At 33.6% G+C, this 20,181-nt stretch overlaps 2 protein-coding genes across 2 annotated transcripts; both read right to left on the reverse strand.

The window, feature by feature from the left end:
- Positions 1 to 640: 640 nt before the first annotated feature.
- Positions 641 to 3,470, reverse strand: LOC114761247 (O-acyltransferase WSD1). Its single transcript, XM_028950574.1, has 5 exons — positions 3,279 to 3,470; positions 2,580 to 3,149; positions 2,122 to 2,469; positions 1,079 to 1,216; positions 641 to 876 (listed from the first exon to the last, which is right to left on the reverse strand). Exons 1-5 carry the CDS (start codon positions 3,468 to 3,470, stop codon positions 715 to 717), a joined length of 1,410 nt encoding a protein of 469 aa, XP_028806407.1. The 3' UTR covers positions 641 to 714.
- Positions 3,471 to 11,845: 8,375 nt separating this feature from the next.
- LOC114761284 (O-acyltransferase WSD1-like) lies at positions 11,846 to 13,376 on the reverse strand. Its single transcript, XM_028950621.1, has 3 exons — positions 13,048 to 13,376; positions 12,351 to 12,920; positions 11,846 to 12,240 (listed from the first exon to the last, which is right to left on the reverse strand). Exons 1-3 carry the CDS (start codon positions 13,237 to 13,239, stop codon positions 11,869 to 11,871), a joined length of 1,134 nt encoding a protein of 377 aa, XP_028806454.1. The 5' UTR covers positions 13,240 to 13,376; the 3' UTR covers positions 11,846 to 11,868.
- Between the last annotated feature and the right edge of the window lie 6,805 nt (positions 13,377 to 20,181).

The following is a 20,181-nucleotide window of genomic DNA, read 5'->3' on the forward strand; positions in this document are numbered from 1 at the left end:
TTTTATGTATTAGGAGCAACAATCTTTTCAAGTTTTTTTTATTATTTCAGTCAAGTCCTTTTAGGACTTCAAAGTAATTATCAGATTTTAAGGGACATTTTTACAATATTTTGTCTTTCCCAAAAAATAATGATGCCATTCACCGAACAACGTTCAAGGCATTAATTGGTGGTTATATATATACTTTTTTTTTTTTTTAAATCACACACACACATATCTGTTTTCCTTTCTCATAGGAAGGACCCTACAGTCTACAGACGCGCGGAATTGAACCGGTGACGTCCCCAAAGCTTGAGGACTGTGTGCCATTAAGCCTAACGAGTTGTGGCTGGCGGTTACGTACGTTTTATCTTTATCTGATCAGTTAATGTTTTTAATTTTGCACAACAAATTTCGATGCTCTTTTAAATAAAGTTTTGGGCAAAAAGAAAAAGGAAAATATGTAAGGGAAAGAAAGCACAAAGCTTTGAGTTTTGTGAACTTAGAAATTCAATTAAGAACAGCAGCAAAAATAAATCATGTACGTAATTGCAGAATCCATCAAGGGTTGGAACAATTATCTTTGGATGCGAGAAGAGAGTAAACAAATAAACAAGCGTTCCATATTTAAAATTCTAAGTGAAGACGTGCAACCAATGATGAACAATAGATAAATCTGGGAAACATTATAGCTTGAGCTTGCAGGCTGATGAATTTTAGTCGTTCAGGCTAATTCTAATTTTTGGTTTGTCGAGGAATCTCCATGGCTGCATTGAGTATAATCTCAAAGGCACTTTCGAGGGAGGATTTCAGTTTGTGTTCATCTATGAAATATTTTTCTGTCTGCAGGGACACTCTCAGAACGCCATTGTAGCTCATTACTGACATCTGAAGGCTCTGTAACCCATAAAATTCAATTAGCTAGAGGCATTGGCACATCAATTTAGGGTAGGATTCATTCAGAAAATCATGTCTGTTTTGGGTTTTGGGGAGACCAAATTTCACAATGACAACAAGAGAATAAATGTTCTGAACATGTTTTAAGTTTAAACTGATCAATGCATTGAATAGAAAAATAAATAACTAAATATATAAATACCTGAGGAACCCCGACAGATGTGAAATACAAGCCTTTGACGGGATGGTTAGCTAAAGATATTTTTTGTGATGGTCCGATTAGGTTAGTTATTGCCAAACTCGATTTTGACATTGTATCGTACATGTGCTTAGCTACTGCCTGCAAAAATAATAATCTGCCTCATGTAAAGAGAGCTTCTTCATGTACTCTTTTCAGTTCTAATTATATCATAAGGTATATTTAGGATCAAATTAATTTTTAAAACTTTACCCTGTAATTAAGACAAAAGGAGTCAGTGCTAGTTACTATAAAAGTGATGATAACGGCAACATACCAGATATCATGGCATGAGAGCAAATTTAATCACACAAAATACTATGGGTTTGACATATCTAGCTATCAGCTATGTAATTATTATTGAAACGTGAAAAAGAAAACATTTCTTAGCACCAACCATACCCAATTTGATTTGATGTTACTTTTTTAAGGCGAGAAAAGAATGATTTGGTACGTATACGAAGAATGATAGTCGGGTCGGGTAATTATTTGACATTCTAATTTAGTTTCTCAAGGTAGTGTTTGATATGAGGGAAATGGAGGGAAGGAGAGGGAAAAAAATTTTAATAGGCTCTATTTAAAAAATTGGAGAAGTAGGGTTTTAAAATCTCAATAAAGAGGAGAAGTAATATAAAATGGTAATAAAAATTAATTAAAAGCTTTTGACCTTATTTTTTTAAAAAAATTTTTTAAATCGAATTATTAAAATTTTCTCTCCCTTTCCCTTTTCTCATTTTTTCTCATACCAAACCGACCCCAAAATAATATTGACAACTGTAATATGTTGAACACTCCCCCCCCTCCAAATAGGGACCAAAATGTTAACGATTCCCTTCACTCCTTTGTGGAGGAGTCGAGGACCCAATCACCTAAATGCCATTCTCCATTTATTCAACACTCATACTTAAAGCTCTATAATATATGTTTGTTCATGTAATCTGTGATTATATACAGATGTTACTTAAGTAGACACCATATTTAATTTAATGAGATGTATCCATACGAACCTCATATCCTTTCCATTTTCTCTTCATTTCGAGAAGCATGCCGGCGAGGAGAACGGCCGCGGATTGTTTCTTCCTGATGATTATATTGTGTGCTTCCCAGATGAATTCTAGTGGATTTGAAATCCTATCATCTTCTAACTTTGGAATCGGCACATGGAAGAAGGAAATATGGTTCCCCCAAGAGGCCTTAGACTTGAGCATGTCATCGACAGATTGATAGACTTCGATGTTTCTTGTGTTCATCAGCACCAACGCAGTGGAGTTTGCGGCCCTGGATTTGATGTCTACGTCTTGCATGTACAAGCGAATCCCAAAGAAAATAACCCCAGTAATCACGTCATTTATTGTCTGTATATTAAATGCAAACCGAAGAACGATAAGTGATTAAGAGTATATAGATATATGTAAGCTAAAACACACGTACGCGCACGCATATCTAAGAAAAAACATCGACGGACCGCTCCAATTAGCCTGGACTTGACGAGTTTGATTTGGTCAAGGGAGAATTCCAAGGTTGATACAGTGAATGGAGGAATCTCAGGTCCTTCAATTCCAGACCTGATTGGTGTTTGGTCATCTTCATTGACACTGCTCTTCGATATGCTCCCCCAAAAATCAGCGAAAGTATGGAAGGCTGATGACATGGCCAAAGAAAATCTGTTGAAGAAGCTTTTGCGATGAGATTTTGCAGGTTTGAGGGGAGGGAAAGGCAAGGGAAGTGAGGGATCGTCGGCTCTTTGAAGACAAGAAAGAAGAGCACCCATGAGAGAGTAGCCATCTCCAAGAGCGTGGTGGAGTTTGAATATGAGGCTGCTTGCCGCACTGCTTGTAGGGTAATTCACGATGTGAATTTCCCATAATGGTCTGTTCTCTGGAAGCTTCTCTGATGCTATTTTGGACATGTAATCCGAAAAATACTTGTCATATAATTCATCTGGCTCGCATTCAGGGAATGAAGGGATGTTAACATGATCTTTCAAGTTGACTTCCACTTTCTCCCATTGTTTCTTCCCACTCATGTCTTCAACCTGCTCTCCATCAACAACATATTATTATTGCCGCCGGTTAAATATAAAGCGTAATCAAATTTTTAATTACTTCCAATTATGAGAGAGAGAGAGAGAGAGAGAGAGAGAGAGACAGAGAAGGATTAAGACCATGATGGAGGAGAAGCGAGGATTGACAGGAAGAAAGAGGCGCTTGAGGAGAGGAATGGCTTGTGATTCATCCAAAGGAACCTCGAATTCCAAAACGCCAAGAACGTAAATACAGAGCACAGAGCTGTTGAAGTATTGTCCAGTAGGACTCACTGGTATTGCTGCTTCTTCTTGGTACTGCTTCATCACCATCTTTGTACTTTCTGTCACATTCGCCATCAAAACTCAGTTAATGGGTTTGCGAAGGCACTCTAAAGCATGAGCACACGATGAGGACAAGCTCATACTCATACCTACATATATATAGATATGTACTAAAAGGAATGCTATTTAACTTTGATTTCATGATTAAATCTTGGCATGGATATATGCGTATATCGACTCCCTCAAGCCTTAAATGCAGAACTTAATTAGTTGAGGGAGTGACGAAATTGTCTCTCCCCTTCCCTAAGATTTTCCTCATTTCCCAGATATTTTTTCTTGTTTCTTTTTATCATTGGTATTTAACAATTTTTCAAAAGATTTGTAGCTAAATTAAAAAGAAAGTACAGGATTCTAAAATTTTTTCTTTAAAAAATCATAAAAAATTTAAAACTATATCGAGTTTTATCTATAAGATATCAAAATGTCACTCAGTTTATGTAAAATCTAAAGACAAAAAAAATTAGAAAAAGCATTTGAAAAGTGCATTTGAAAAGTGAGTTAAAACTGAAGGGCAGAAAAGGGGCCATTGAAACTCCATATCTCTTGTTTTGTATTAAATGTAAGATACCAATTAACTTTGTTTTTTAAATTTATAATTTTTTCAAGGTATTGCACATAATAAAGGAGGATTTAACTTTTATTAATGAGGTAGTTTTAATATATATAGTTAAAGGGGGCATTAATTTAGAGAAACCCATACATATTTTTTATAAATTACTAACTAAGCTAATGTTATTAATCTCCATAAATTAATAATCTAGTTAGGAGCTAATATTATTTTTCCAGCTTTAGAATGGGCACGTGCAAGAAGGAAAAATGATTCTTCCCTGGCCCTTGGCCTTAGAATTCAGCATGTATAGGCGAAAGTATTGTGGGCTAATGACATGACCAAAGAAAATCTGTTTGAAGAAGCTTTTGCTGTCAGATTTTGAAGATGTTAAGATTACGTTTAGTAGGAAGTATTAAAAATGAGGGATTAAGATTGAGATTGTAATTGAGAAAATATATTAAAAAAGTGTTTAGTATAAGAAACTAGTTGTTATATGAGATTAGCCAAACCTATATATGTTGGATTGGAGAATACTATGGAGGGAAGTAGTATTTCCCAATCCCACTTCTATGGGTTTGCCTATTCTCATATAATAAGTAATTATTGATGTTAAGTATTATTTCAATGATTTTTTTCAATTACAATTCCAATCTCAATTCCTCATTTTCAATACTTCGTATCAAATCAGATCTAAGAAACAAGAGCATGCGCCCATTAGAGAATAAACCATCATCAAGAGCGTGGCGGAGTTTGAACATGAGACGATGTGAATTTCCCAAAACGGCCTCCTTTCTCTGGAAGCTTCTTCCACAGGACTCTCTTCTTCTTCTTCTTGTTGATACTGTTTCATCACAGCTCAATTATTTCGTGGGGTTGCAAAGGAGCTCAAGCATAGACAGATAACAAGATGAAGGATGTGGGGAATAAATATGGGCCACAGTCATATACAGGCGGGGGACATTTTGCTAAATAATTTATACTTTAAATGAAATTATTTATTTCCCTGTCTAGCTGTCTCTTAAAAGTGTCGGCCACTTGAAACTAAAATATAGGTAAGATGATGGGAGTGAGTATACGTTGCCTGGAAACCACCAAACAAAGGATGGTGTAAACTCAACACAGATGCAACCATAACTTCAGGCTACAGCGTAGGATGTGGAGGAGTAATAAGGGGAGACTGTGGGGAATGGCTACATGGATATGCCACAAGGCTACCGGTGGATAATATTAAACAAGTTGAGGCATGGAGTATATATGAAGGACTACGACTTTGTTGGGAATTGGGATTCAGAAAAATAGAAGTGGAATGCGATGCCAAGCAAATTGTAGATGAGTTAAGAACGACAAAAAGACTAGAAGGAAACTACAGCATATCTGTGAGGTTGACAGAAATACTCAACAGAGACTGGGATGTGTCTATTAGCCACGTATATAGAGAAGGAAACAGATGTGCGGACCGGTTGGCTAAATTGGGTATGGAACAACCAGAGGAAAGAATGATCTGGAGCTCTCCTCCGTGTGAAGTCTTGAATATTCTGCAGGAAGATATTGATGGCTTATGTCGGCCCCCTAGAATCTCTAATTTAAGCGTTTTATGAGTCTGGGCTTTGTATCACCAAAAAAAAAAAATATATAGGTAAGAAGAAATAGTTGAAATTTACCTAGGATCTTTTTTTGCCAGCTACCTATGATTTTTCATTAGGTAGAATTATAAGTTTTATGATTTTATTACAAATACAAACATCATAATAGTTTTGAAATTTGTGATACTTAATTACAAATATATTCTTCCTTTAAAACCTATTTATAATTTTTTTAAAAAAATCATAAAATATAGAGGTGTTTATAAGAAAAGACGGACCGTATCTAGTCTAGTCCCTTGCCAACGAGACGGGATAGGATATAGCCAAAATGGGACTGGAATATCCCCTTTTTTTTGTATTTTTGTAATTTTTTATTTTTTTTAATTTGAAAACTACCTATACATAAGGTATAAAGACTCATAATAAAAACTATATAAAAATTAAAAAAATTGGCAGTAATTAAAAATCAGCAAAGGAAAAAATGTTTTTTGTAATGTTAAGAAACAAAAATAAACAAACTTAAATGTTCATTAAAAAGAATATCACGTAACTCATAGAAAACAATTTGTAAATAAACAATCAAAATAACAATTTATGAATATTATTATAATGTAATTGTAGTAACAAATCAGATAAATTTATAAAAAATAAAAGAAAAACAATATATCAGGATGAGATTGGAACAGAATATTTTTATCCTGTGTCCTATCCTATCTCCCGTATCAAATTAGTTGGGAAAGGGACGAAACGTTGGAACATGATAGGGTTGAATAATCCTAATAAAATACACATGAAAAGAACTAAAATTTTAAAGAATTACATGCAGGTCCCAAATAAAAAATCTTATTGCCATAAAATCTATCAAAACGTTGAAATTAATCTCATTTATGGAGTCGGTGGGGGTTGTGGGGGCGGGTGCTGATTCCCTTCATTTTATGGGGACCAATATTAAAAATGGTGGGTATTCTTTATATGGTATTTTTAATATGTTTTATATAAATAAAAAAAATTTAAATTCTATCAACTTTTTTATTAAAATATAACAATTTTTTAATTCTATCTTTATTTAATATTTATATTTGTAAAAAAAACTACATTATAGTAAATGAAGGATAATATGGTATATTTATGATAAAAATTTAATGAAATAATTTACAAACAAGACTAAAAAAATTTTCTTTCTATCTTATAAATAAGATTAGAGAAGTAGTTGATTTCATTTTAATAAAAATAAGTGGCCAAGGACTTGTTTGGATTGATTTGTAAGTAGTTTTTCAAACGTGATTTGCAGAACATGAGATAAGTATGTAAAAAAAAATTATCTCTATTTACATAAACTTATTTAAAAATCTGTTCAAAATAAAACTCCAACCAAGTCATAAGTAGTAAAGGATGTTCAAATGATGCTCACGGGGGATGGGGGAAAACAAAGTACAAAGACGCTCATAGGGCCATAGGGGCCCCTTACCTCATTCATTCATTAAAGGGAAAATTACATTCAAATCCTTAGAAATTGTGAAATGATTTTAAAATTTCTAGAGACCTGTGTGTAATTAATTCTAATTATCTTGATAATAAATGTTTTAAATGTTGATAGATGTTTATGTATGATGATATTTGGTATTTGTGACTTAATTTTATTCATATTTATGTCTTTTATTAATAATTTTATTAGTTTATTTGATTTTTTAATTAAAAAAAGTAAGAAATATGAAAAGTAATTTTCTTTCTTAAACTGACCAAAAGCTTATGAGCCGATCCTAAGTCTGTTGATTGGGTCCCCATTTGGTGCTCATCACCTGATGAGCAATCTGGACCCTCCAGATAATAATCTGGACGGTCCAGATTTAATATTTTTAAATAATTATTTTAAAATAGAAAAAACTATATTTTTAAAGAATGATAGTTAAGAGATTATCTTTATTTTTTATCCTATATCTATTAAAATAATTATTTTAAAAAAATAAAAATAAAAATAAAATCAGATCTGGACCATCCAAATCAGATCTGGACGGTTCAGATCTGATGAGCATTAGGTGCTCATCAAAACTGATGAGCACCCAATGCAAATCCCTGTTGATTTAAGAGTCAGAAATAGTAAATTAGAATATTTTTAAAATTTTGGTTATATAGAGTCCGCTCATATTTCTACCTCTACAAAAAGCCAAAAAGGTGCCGCCAAGTTAACATCTATCAATGTGTTGTCATTTTATGGCAGATGAATGGTGTTCCGGCTGCACACGAGAATTTCTCCATATCAGGTGCCTTTTTTTTTTTTTTGGAGAATCATCGAAAAAGTCTTAAGAAGAAATTTATTTACTAAAATTTTTTAATAATAAGAAATATGAAAAGTAATTTTTCTTTCTTAAACTGACCAAAAGCTTATGAGCCGATCCTAAGTCTGTTGATTGGGTCCCCATTTGGTGCTCATCACCTGATGAGCAATCTGGACCCTCCAGATAATAATCTGGACGGTCCAGATTTAATATTTTTAAATAATTATTTTAAAATAGAAAAAACTATATTTTTAAAGAATGATAGTTAAGAGATTATCTTTATTTTTATCCTATATCTATTAAAAATAATTATTTAAAAAAATAAAAATAAAATAAAATCAGATCTGGACCATCCAAATCAGATCTGGACGGTCCAGATCTGATGAGCATTAGGTGCTCATCAAAACTGATGAGCACCCAATGCAAATCCCTGTTGATTTAAGAGTCAGAAATAGTAAATTAGAATATTTTTAAATTTTGGTTATATAGAGTCCGCTCATATTTCTACCTCTACAAAAAGCCAAAAGGTGCCGCCAAGTTAACATCTATCAATGTGTTGTCATTTTATGGGCAGATGATATGGTGTTCCGGCTGCACACGAGAATTTCTCCATAGAATCATCGAAAAAGTCTTAAAGAAGAAATTTATTTACTAAAATTTTTTAATAATAAGTGATTAATTTGAATCTTTTGTTATTTCTTATCTTTAAATTTGTCAATAAATTTTAAAAAATAATTTTTTTGGGACTTAATTATAATTCTCTTTTTTTTCCCTCAAAAAACGAACTACCCGGGTGGCTTTTCCTCGCACGCAGGCCGCTGATTTTGTCATCCAGTTCTCGTTCAATTGGGCCTTCTCACGTGTTTTGAAGAGCCTAAACATTGCTGGTCAAAAAAAAAAAAAACAAGAAGAAGAGCCTAAACATTGGTTTATTTTGAGATGGAGATCGTTTTATCTCTGCAAAAAGAACAAATTTGCACAGCTGGCTTTTCTATGCTTCTGTGTCATTATCTTTACAAATATACGTTGCTTATCTAGTAAAAATAAATGTCCGGTTGGTACAAAATTGCACTCTAATTAAATATTTTAGGTGGGTGGGTGTACCTGTAAAATAATTTGAAATGATGACTGCGTCCTTACCCGAAATTAAAAAAAAAAGAAGAAGAGCCTAAACATTGGTTTATTTGAGATGGAGATCGTTTTATCTCTGCAAAAAAAAAAAAAATTGCACAGCTGACTTTTCTATGCTTCTGTGTCATTATTTTTACAAATATACATTGCTTATCTAGTAAAAATAAATGTCCGGTTGGTACACTCTTATGGTGTGTTTGGTATGAGGGATTTGGAAGGGATGGGAGGGAAAGGGAGGGATTTTAATTATTTCCCCTTGTTTGGCAACACACAAATTTTAGAAGGGGAGGGAAAAATTTTTAAAATTTCCCCTCCCCTTCCCTCTTCAACCTCCCCTCCAAAATTGGGAGTATTTGGAGGGAAATAGCAATATTTTGTCATATTATGACTATTATGCTCATATTTTGTCATGTTGTGACCATTATGTCTATATTTTGCCATGTTGTGACCATTATGCTCACGTCTTAAATAAAACAAGAGCAAAATTGTCCATATTAAAATATTTTTCCCTCCCCTCCCCTCTTTTTTTATAAATCCAAACAAAATAATATAAAATCCTTCCACTCCCTCCCCTCCCTTTCCTCCATTAAAACCCTCCCCTCTCCTTTCTCTCATTGAGCCAAACATACTTTTAGTGGACGGAAGAAATTGAAGCACATTAATTATATGGAAATAAAATTGCACTCTAATTAAATATTTTAGGTGGGTGGGTGTACCTGTAACAATAATTTGAAATGATGAGCGCGTCCTTACCCGAAATTAAAAAAAAAAAAAAGGAATAGAGCAAAAAATTGAATGAACTATGTCCTTCAGGCCTGCAGTGCAGAACTACAGATGGGCATTCTCTCTCACATTATTCGTTTTTGACCTGTCTCTTACAATATTAGTTGAATCCATTTTAATTCACTTGTCACGTCCGATTTCAATGGCGCGTCTCGTTTTTGTAGTTGAGGCATTCGATTAAAAAAAAAGAAAAGAAGAGGGAACTGTGTTGGGGTCTCACAAAAAATAAAATACCGCAAAAAAGTTTTGAGAACTTTAATAATTGCTTTCAAAATTTTAAAGGGATTTCACTGCAATAATAAAAATGTTAAGAAGATTTTATTAACGCTAGTACAGAAAAAGTACTGAAAAGAGAAAGTTATTAATATAGACTTTGATAATTGTCAATATTACTGGTTCACTTGTTAATTTATTTTGCAACATAAGATTGAAAAAAAGTGATTTCAAATTATATAATGAGAAGTAGTATTAAAATATCTTGTAGACTAGCACTTTTTAATGATAATGTGATGAAACATTGTTATTAAAAGTCAATTATCACTTATATAAAATTATGAAATTACTTGTCATTAAATAGCTCTTCATATCATAGCTAATAATTGACTTTTAATAACAATATTATATCACCATTATCATAAAAAATATTAGTTCACAAAATATGTCAATATATTTTTTATTATGTAACTTGAAATTATATTTTTTAAAAATTTATATCAACAAATAAATTCACAAGTGAATCAACAACATTGAGGACTATTACAAGCTACAATAACAATTATCGTGGCTTATATTTACAACCGTACCTTTTTAGCATTTTTTTTCTGTATTAGGAGCAACAATCTTTTCAAGTTTTTTTTATTATTTCAGTCAAGTCTTTTTAGGACTTCAAAGTAATTATCAGATTTTGAGAGACATTATTACAATATTTTGTCTTTTCCAAAAAAAATAATGATGCCATTCCCCGAACAACGTTCAAGGCATTAATTGGTGGTTATATATGTACTTTTTTTTTTTTTTAATCACACACACACATATCTGTTTTCCTTTCTCATAGGAAAGACCCTACAGTCTGCAGACGCTCGGAATTGAACCGGTGACGTCCCCAAAGCTTGGAACAATTATCTTTGGATGGGAGAAGAGAGTAAACAAATAAACAAGCGTTCCATATTTAAAATTCTAAGTGAAGACGTGCAACAAAAATAATAAATTCTCAATTAATTATCTGCCTCATGTAAAGAGAGCTTCTTCATGTACTCTTTTCAGTTCTAATTATATCAATTATATCATACGGTATATTTAGGATCAAATAATTTTTAAAACTTTACCCTGTAATTAAGACAAAAGGAGTCAGTGCTAGTTACTATAGAAGTGATGATAACGGCAACATACCAGATATCATGGCATGAGAGCAAATTTAATCACAATACTATAGGTTTGACATATCTAGCTATCAGCCATGTAATTATTATTGAAAGGCGAAAAAGAAAACATTTCTTAGCTCCAACCATACCCAATTTGATTTGATGTTACTTTTTTAAGGCGAGAAAGAATGATTTGGTACGTATACGAAGAATGATAGTCGGGTCGGGTAATTATTTGACATTCTAATTTAGTTTCTTAAGGTAGTGTTTGATATGAGGGAAATGGAGGGAAGGAGAGGGAAAAGAAATTTTAATAGGCTATATTTAAAAAATTGGAGAAGTAGGGTTTTAAAATCTCAATAAAGAGCAGAAGTAATATAAAATGGTAATAAAAATTAATTAAAAGCTTTTGACCTTATTTTTTTAAAAAATTTTTTTAAATCGAATTATTAAAATTTTCTCTCCCTTTCCCTTTTCTCATTTTTTCTCATACCAAACCGACCCCAAAATAATATTGACAACTGTAATATGTTGAACACTCCCCCCCCCCCTCCAAATAGGGACCAAAATGTTAACGATTCGAGGACCCAATCACCTAAATGCCATTCTCCATTTATTCAACCTTAAAGCTCTATAATATATGTTTGTTCATGTAATCTGTGATTATATACAGATGTTACTTAAGTAGACACCATATTTAATTTAATGAGATGTATCCATACGAACCTCATATCCTTTCCATTTTCTCTTCATTTCGAGAAGCATGCCGGCGAGGAGAACGGCCGCGGATTGTTTCTTCCTGATGATTATATTGTGTGCTTCCCAGATGAATTCTAGTGGATTTGAAATCCTATCATCTTCTAACTTTGGAATCGGCACATGGAAGAAGGAAATATGGTTCCCCCAAGAGGCCTTAGACTTGAGCATGTCATCGACAGATTGATAGACTTCGATGTTTCTTGTGTTCATCAGCACCAACGCAGTGGAGTTTGCGGCCCTGGATTTGATGTCTACGTCTTGCATGTACAAGCGAATCCCAAAGAAAATAACCCCAGTAATCACGTCATTTATTGTCTGTATATTAAATGCAAACCGAAGAACGATAAGTGATTAAGAGTATATAGATATATGTAAGCTAAAACACACGTACGCGCACGCATATCTAAGAAAAAACATCGACGGACCGCTCCAATTAGCCTGGACTTGACGAGTTTGATTTGGTCAAGGGAGAATTCCAAGGTTGATACAGTGAATGGAGGAATCTCAGGTCCTTCAATTCCAGACCTGATTGGTGTTTGGTCATCTTCATTGACACTGCTCTTCGATATGCTCCCCCAAAAATCAGCGAAAGTATGGAAGGCTGATGACATGGCCAAAGAAAATCTGTTGAAGAAGCTTTTGCGATGAGATTTTGCAGGTTTGAGGGGAGGGAAAGGCAAGGGAAGTGAGGGATCGTCGGCTCTTTGAAGACAAGAAAGAAGAGCACCCATCAGAGAGTAGCCATCTCCAAGAGCGTGGTGGAGTTTGAATATGAGGCTGCTTGCCGCACTGCTTGTAGGGTAATTCACGATGTGAATTTCCCATAATGGTCTGTTCTCTGGAAGCTTCTCTGATGCTATTTTGGACATGTAATCCGAAAAATACTTGTCATATAATTCATCTGGCTCGCATTCAGGGAATGAAGGGATGTTAACATGATCTTTCAAGTTGACTTCCACTTTCTCCCATTGTTTCTTCCCACTCATGTCTTCAACCTGCTCTCCATCAACAACATATTATTATTGCCGCCGGTTAAATATAAAGCGTAATCAAATTTTTAATTACTTCCAATTATGAGAGAGAGAGAGAGAGAGAGAGAGAGAGACAGAGAAGGAATAAGACCATGATGGAGGAGAAGCGAGGATTGACAGGAAGAAAGAGGCGCGTCAGGAGAGGAATGGCTTGTGATTCATCGAAAGGAACCTCGAATTCCAAAACGCCAACAACGTAAATACAGAGCACAGAGCTGTTGAAGTATTGTCCAATAGGACTCACTGGTACTGCTGCTTCTTCTTGATACTGCTTCATCACCATCTTTGTGCTTTCTGTCACATTCGCCCTCACAACTCAGTTAATGGGTTTGCGAAGGCACTCTAAAGCATGAGCACACATGATGAGGACAAGCTCATACTCATACATATATATAGATATATACTAAAAGGAATGCTATTTAACTTTGATTTCATGATTAAATCTTGTCATGGATATATGCGTATATCGACTCCCTCAAGCCTTAAATGCAGAACTTAATTAGTTGAGGGAGTGACGAAATTGTCTCTCACCTTCCCTAAGATTTTCCTCATTTCCCAAATATTTTTTCTTGTTTCTTTTTATCATTGGTATTTATATAATATAAATGACATTTTGATATTTTGTGAGGAAAAAAATCACGCAATTTTGATTTTTTTTAAACAATTTTTCAAAATATTTGTAGCTAAATTAAAAAGAAAGCAGACGATTCTAAAAGATTTTTTCTTTAAAAAATCATAAAAAATTTAAAACTATATCGAGTTTTATGTATAAGATATCAAAATGTCACTCAATTTATGTAAAATCTAACAATAAAAAAATTAGAAAAAACATTTGAAAAGTGAGTTAAAACTAAAGGGCAGAAAAGGGGCCATTGAAACTCCATATCTCTTGTTTTGTATTAAATGTAAGATACCAATTAACTTTGTTTTTTAAATTTATAATTTTTTTAAGGTATTGCACATAATAAAGGAGGATTTCATTTTTATTAATGAGGTAGTTTTAATATATATAGTTAAAGGGGGCATTTTAAAGAAGCCCATACATCTTTTTTATAATTACTAACTAAGCTAATCTTATTAATCTCCATAAATTAATAATCTAGTTAGGAGCTAATATTATTTCATATTCGAACCAATGAAAGAAAAAAATGACTTAAAAGGGACAAGATAGTAGCTTATTAATAAAACTAGTCGCTATATAACAACAAATGTCCCACAATGACGTTCCGGAGAGGAGAGAAAACAAGTGGAAGCGAAGCGTTAGAGGTAGGGGTGGAAACAGGCCAGGCGGCCTGTCAGGGGCCTATGGCCTGGCCTGTATTTGGCCTGGCCTGGCCTGGCCTGTTTCCCAAAAAAGACAGGCTCAGGCCTGTTTGAAGGCCTGTTTAGTTAAACAGGCCAGGCTTAGGCTTTTTAAAAAGCCTGTTAAGCCTGTTAGGCCAGCCTGGGCCTGTTAAGAATTTATAATTATAATATATATAAAAATTAATTAACGCTATTGTTGTTAATGTGCTCTTTTAATTTATTTTTTAATTTTAATATATAGTTAATAGCTTAATCTTTTCTTAGATTTTGAAGTTTAGATGACAAGTGAAGATAAAAATATAATTTAAAATAATAATATTAATAAATAATGTGATTTTTAAATCTTAAAATATTAAAAAAAATAGGAAAGAAAAATTTTGTTTCAAGAATGATAAATTAACTAACTTACGTATTATGTTAATTTAAGTATGATATCCTCTTTATTCATTATAAAATTAGTTTTTTTCCTCTTTATTTATTTGTCTTAATTTTAATTTTTTGTGTGTACTTAAACGTAGTCTTATTCTAAATTTTAACATATAATTACAATTAGTTTTCAATAACATTCTTATAAATTATAATTAAGATTTAAAATAGTACTTATGATACTAAAATTTAAATAAAAGATAAGACTAAAAATTTAATTATTATGTACGTTTTTTTTAATCTTAGCTTTTTAAAAAAAATAATAATTATAATTTGAATTTTTTAAAAATACAGGCCTTTTAACAGGCTTCAGGCCAGGCCAGGCCTTTACACAGGTCAGGCTCAGGCTGAAAAATAAGCCTGTAACAGGCCACAGGCCAGGCTCAGGCCAATAGGCTCCAAAACAGGCCTGGCCTGTTAAGAGCAAAGCCTGGCTTGGCCTGGCCTGTTTCCACCCTTAGTTAGAGGTCATATTCATTTTCATGACTGAAAACTGCCTTCAACCTCCAACTCCGTTTTCTAAATGAAGTAAATTCTCTCATTTTGCAAAAAAAGAAAAGAAAAGAAATTCAAGAAATAATATCCTCTTTTTTTAGGTATATATATTCTCCTAGGTACTAAATGTTTGTTGGAATGGCATAAAAATAATTTTTTATTCATAATTTGCGGAGTACAAGGTAAGTGTGCAAAAGTAATTTTGCCTCTGCTCATGTAAAAATAATTATAAGTATTTATAAATCATAACTCCAAACAAGTCCTAGATGTGGATACATCTTCTAACGTGGATTTAAATTTTAATTTATTATATTGTAGCTTGTAAAAGACCAACTCTTTCCTCTGGATCCAATAATCTCTTTATGTTCTGTTTTTCGTTTTTTTGGTAGCCACAGGTATCCTCTCATGGGAGAGGAAAGAAGTGGAAGTGAAGTGTTAGAGGTCATATTCATTCTTATGATTGAAACTGCCTTCAACCTCCAACTCCCCCGTAAACCCTTTCTAGAAAATCAAGAAATAATCTCCTTTTTTTTTTTTTCAAGGTATAGATATTCTCTTACTAGAGGCAATGTCAGGTATTAAGAATTTGTTGGAATGGCATAAAAGTATATTTTTAATCATGATTTACGAAATATAAGGTAAGTGTGTAAGAATAATTTTGTCTTCACCCACATAAAAGTAATTATAAGTACTTAAAAATCACAGCTCCAAATAAGCTTTAAATGTAAATACATCTCTTAATGTGAATTTAAATTTTTATTTGTTATGTTGTAACTCATGATAGGCTAACCCTTTTATCTAGACCCAATAGTGATATAATCTCCTTATGTTCTTTTTTTCTCTTTTTTTTTTTGTAGGCACAGGTATCCCGTTATTAGAAGCAATCTTGTTTAAGACACTTTCGGGTACTAAATGTTTGCACATCTCTCAGCTGGTATTCAAATATTAATTCACCATATTATGAAAGATTAGCCTCTTCTACTAGACCTAATTCCTATTAGTTCCTCCTGTTCTTTTAATTAAACCAAAGATCAAATTCATTGGACGTCTTTTATTTAATATTTACTTCCTTAATAGGCGGTCCATAAATCAATAATGTGCGCAATTGATAAATTTCGACCACAGCCATACACCATCACAGGCAACTACGGAGACACGTAGGCCTGTTAAGGGTTTCTTTCAGAAGACTTGGTCCCTTTTTTTTTTTTTAAAAAGCATTTTTATTTTTAATCAAAACCAGAGTGTTCTTTTCTTCCTCTTCAAGGAAAAAACCCCTTGATTATCAACTCAGTTATACGTCGGCCCAACATCAATTCTGATGGGCTGCAAATTGCCCCAGTTTAGCTACATTTATTTTGAGCATGGCCACAGGCCGACGAATTATATTATATTTTATTTAAAAAAATTTACATCGTTTCTTTAATATTTAGATCTCATAAAAAATTGAAGGAATATTGAATAGACTGTGTTGATGATGGAGACAGAGTTCATAAATGTATAATATATATCATCCTCTTTCTGCATAATTAGCATTATCAATGACGGAATACTCTCCAAAGCTATATTAAAGTGTTTTTTCATATATAGTTACTTATTAAATAAAATATGTAGCTGGCCTCATGTCATCATAGCAGGTAATCTTCAACCTTCAAATCAAATGAATGGAGAAGACTGGGAATTCAAAGAGATATATAAATATATAAACTATAGAGTTTCCGTTTAGCAAGTAATCTTCAACCTTCAAATCAAATGAATGGAGAAGATTGGGAATTCAAAGAGATATATAAATATATAAAATATGGAGTTTCCGTTTAGTTAAAATAAATCCGATTATATCACATTGGTGGACACAAACTGAAACCACTGGCTCTGAGGATCGTCCAGACACGAAGGATCAGAATCGGCACAGATGCATTTGGCGGCGGCGACGGAGGACGAATTGGCATCCCTCTGCAAGCACAATCGATTCCCTTGTGCGTCCACCGAAGCCCGGTGCATGCCTGACTCTGTTATGAGTTTCCATGAAGTTTGGTTCGTGTTTGAGCAATCCGCCGCCGTGAGCTCCACTGGTTGGCCTTCCACAGTTGCCTCCAAACACTCCGCTTCCTCCGCATCCTGCAATTTGATCTGTGTTCCTTCCACACTCCACCCGCTTGCCCCGTTACAGTCTTGCACTTCCACTTCATCACCATTCTCCTTCCTCTTCACGCGCTGCCCACTTTATGGGTGATACAGTACCTGCGACATGGCCTTCTTCGAACTTGGGTCTTGGTATATAAGGAAAGAACAGTTAATAACTAAGAAACCGTTTCGAGTTGAGATGAAGAAACACATGCATATATATATATATAAACATATATACCTTGGAGTGTTTGGAGTATTAGCTGGAACCTGTTAGGGAAGTCGGGGTAACTGAGTGTTTGCCACTGGAAGTCCAACAATCCATAGGACTCTCCTGCGTTGACATTGCCTTCTCTGAGATAATAGCTTCCTTGCAATCCCCACTAAGCCCAACCTAAGTCATTGACGGCCAGGTACGCTAAAATGCAGGACAACCATGCACCGTCCGTCGGGTTCTGCTATTAATGGTGAGATTGGGATGCCATATTCGGTCATCAAAAGAGGAGCAGCGTTGGAGCCGGTGACGAGGAACGTAGCATGAGATTTTAACTCGTTGTACTTTGCCATATTCGTCTTGGAGCCTGGCAACAAGGGGACGGATCATACGACTACTTACATAATTCATCTGTGTGCTTACTACTGCAGACTGCAGATATGCTCATGTGCTTAAGTAATTCGGCACATTTTTCTTCACCATTATTACAAATAAAATATCCAGCTTCGATTATTAATGACAAGAGTCACTTACTTTTCCTTTACATCTATATGTGTCACAATATATTTTTGACCAAAAAAAAAGTGTCACAATATATAGTTCATATTTTCAAGTAAAATTATAATATTTGCATTTATAGGTTGTTTCAATGCGACATATAATATGATAATATCCTGTGCTGTACTCAAATGAATTAATTATCGAGAATCGTAGGGAGCACCGCTATCGCTATTTGCTGGCACAGAGGGGACATTTTGCTAAATGATTATATTTTAAATTGAATTATTTCTTTCCGTGGCTAGCTTTCTCTTAAAAACTTCGGCCACTTAGCTTGGAAAAAAAAACAAATTGATATTATTTAATACTACCTCAGATCCTAATTATAAGATTCTATTTATAATTTACAAATAAAATCTTATAATTAGGACCGGAGGTAGTACTATAATAATGGTATTGATAGGTGAAGAGATATTTAACTATGTACCATTTTGTTGAGCTTAATGAATTGTCCGTCATAAAAAGGGTAAGGAGAAATTGTTCAAATTTATGATTTTTCATTATGTAGAATTATAAGCTTTCAGGGAAAAATAGAGGGGGGAAAAACAGAAAAACTATGTCCTTCTGGCCCACAGTATAGACTGGCATACTCTTTTTTGGGGAAAAAAACAAATTATTAGTTTCTATAATATCATATCATTTATCTAGGAAAAAAAATCATATCGTTTATACTCCAATAAAAAAAATAATTTAATCAAACAAAATTATGATTTATTTATGCAGATATATTCTGTTGCTTCTCACAAGTTTCTGATTTAACTGCATGACCCTAGTGGATTGCTTTGCATTAACTCTTTGGGAAAATTACACTCAGGTCCCACAGAGCACAATTAATATCAAAAAGGTACCTCGAAATCGCGAAATGATTCTGAAGTCCCCAGGGACCTGCGTGTAATTAATTCTAATTGTGAAATTACCTACTTACCCCTGTTAATTTTATTGCAGCAATTCGTTTACAATCTCAATCGTGGCTGTTAACAACCCGAGAAGACATGATTGACAACCTCGGCAGTGCTCATGACAACTCACTCTGTCGAATGCCAGGGGCGTTGTTGAGGTTGTTAACCACCTCTTCTCGGGTTGTTAACAGCCACTGTTGATGTTGTAAATATGTTCTAATTTTATTGCAGCAATTCGTTTACAATCTCAACAGTGGCTGTTAACAACCCGAGAAGACGTGACTGACAATCTCGGCAGTGCTCATGACAACTCACTCTGTGGAATGCCAGGGGCGTTGTTGAGGTTGTTAACCATCTCTGCTCGGGTTGTTAACAACCACTGTTGAGGTTGTAAATAGGTTCAAATTAACATGGGTAACTTCGTAATTTCACAATTAGAATTAATTACGCACAGGTTCCTGGGGACTTCAGAATCATTTTGCGATTTTGAGGAACCTTTTTTATATTAATTGTGCTCTGTGGGACCTGAGTGTAATTTTCCCTAACTTTTTCCAAATAGGTAAAACGGGCATGGATGACTGACTCTTTAAGAAGGCTTGGAAACGACGGCCCAACCTCAATTCTGATGGGTAGCATATTGTCCCAAGTTAGCCCACATTCATTTTGAGAATGCCCCTAGCCCCGCTTCATTTTTTTCATTTCTTTAATTAGATATTTCTCCGAGAAGGATAATGAATTAATAAATAAAATTTAATAATAAGAAATTGAATTACCATTTTATTTGAAAAAATTACACCATTTCTTTGATATTTAAATTTCATAAAAAGATTGAAGGAATATTGAACAAATATGAAAGAAAACGGTACCGAGTCTAAGGAATAATAATTGTACAAAACGAGCATTGTTGTTCATGTGTTGTTAATAATTTTACAGTCACTTGAAAGCAAGCACGCCCCTTGGCCATATATATCCGTCTCCTCCTCCACCAACGCAATTGTGTATAGATTGTGAATGATGATAGTGAAGAGAGTTCATAAATGTATAATATATCATACTCTTCTGATAAAGTGTCTTTTCATGTATGCCATTTATTATAATACTCTTTCAGTCTTTAATAGAGAATCTAATTGAAGACTTAATATTGATCAATGTAAAACCTATTATATATTTTATTTAATTTTTTTTCTAAATTATTCTTATTGTACAA

This window comes from Neltuma alba, unplaced genomic scaffold, assembly GCF_004799145.2.
Source record: "Neltuma alba isolate B1F8T4 unplaced genomic scaffold, ASM479914v2 tig00011113_pilon, whole genome shotgun sequence".
Taxonomy (NCBI): Eukaryota; Viridiplantae; Streptophyta; class Magnoliopsida; order Fabales; family Fabaceae; genus Neltuma; species Neltuma alba.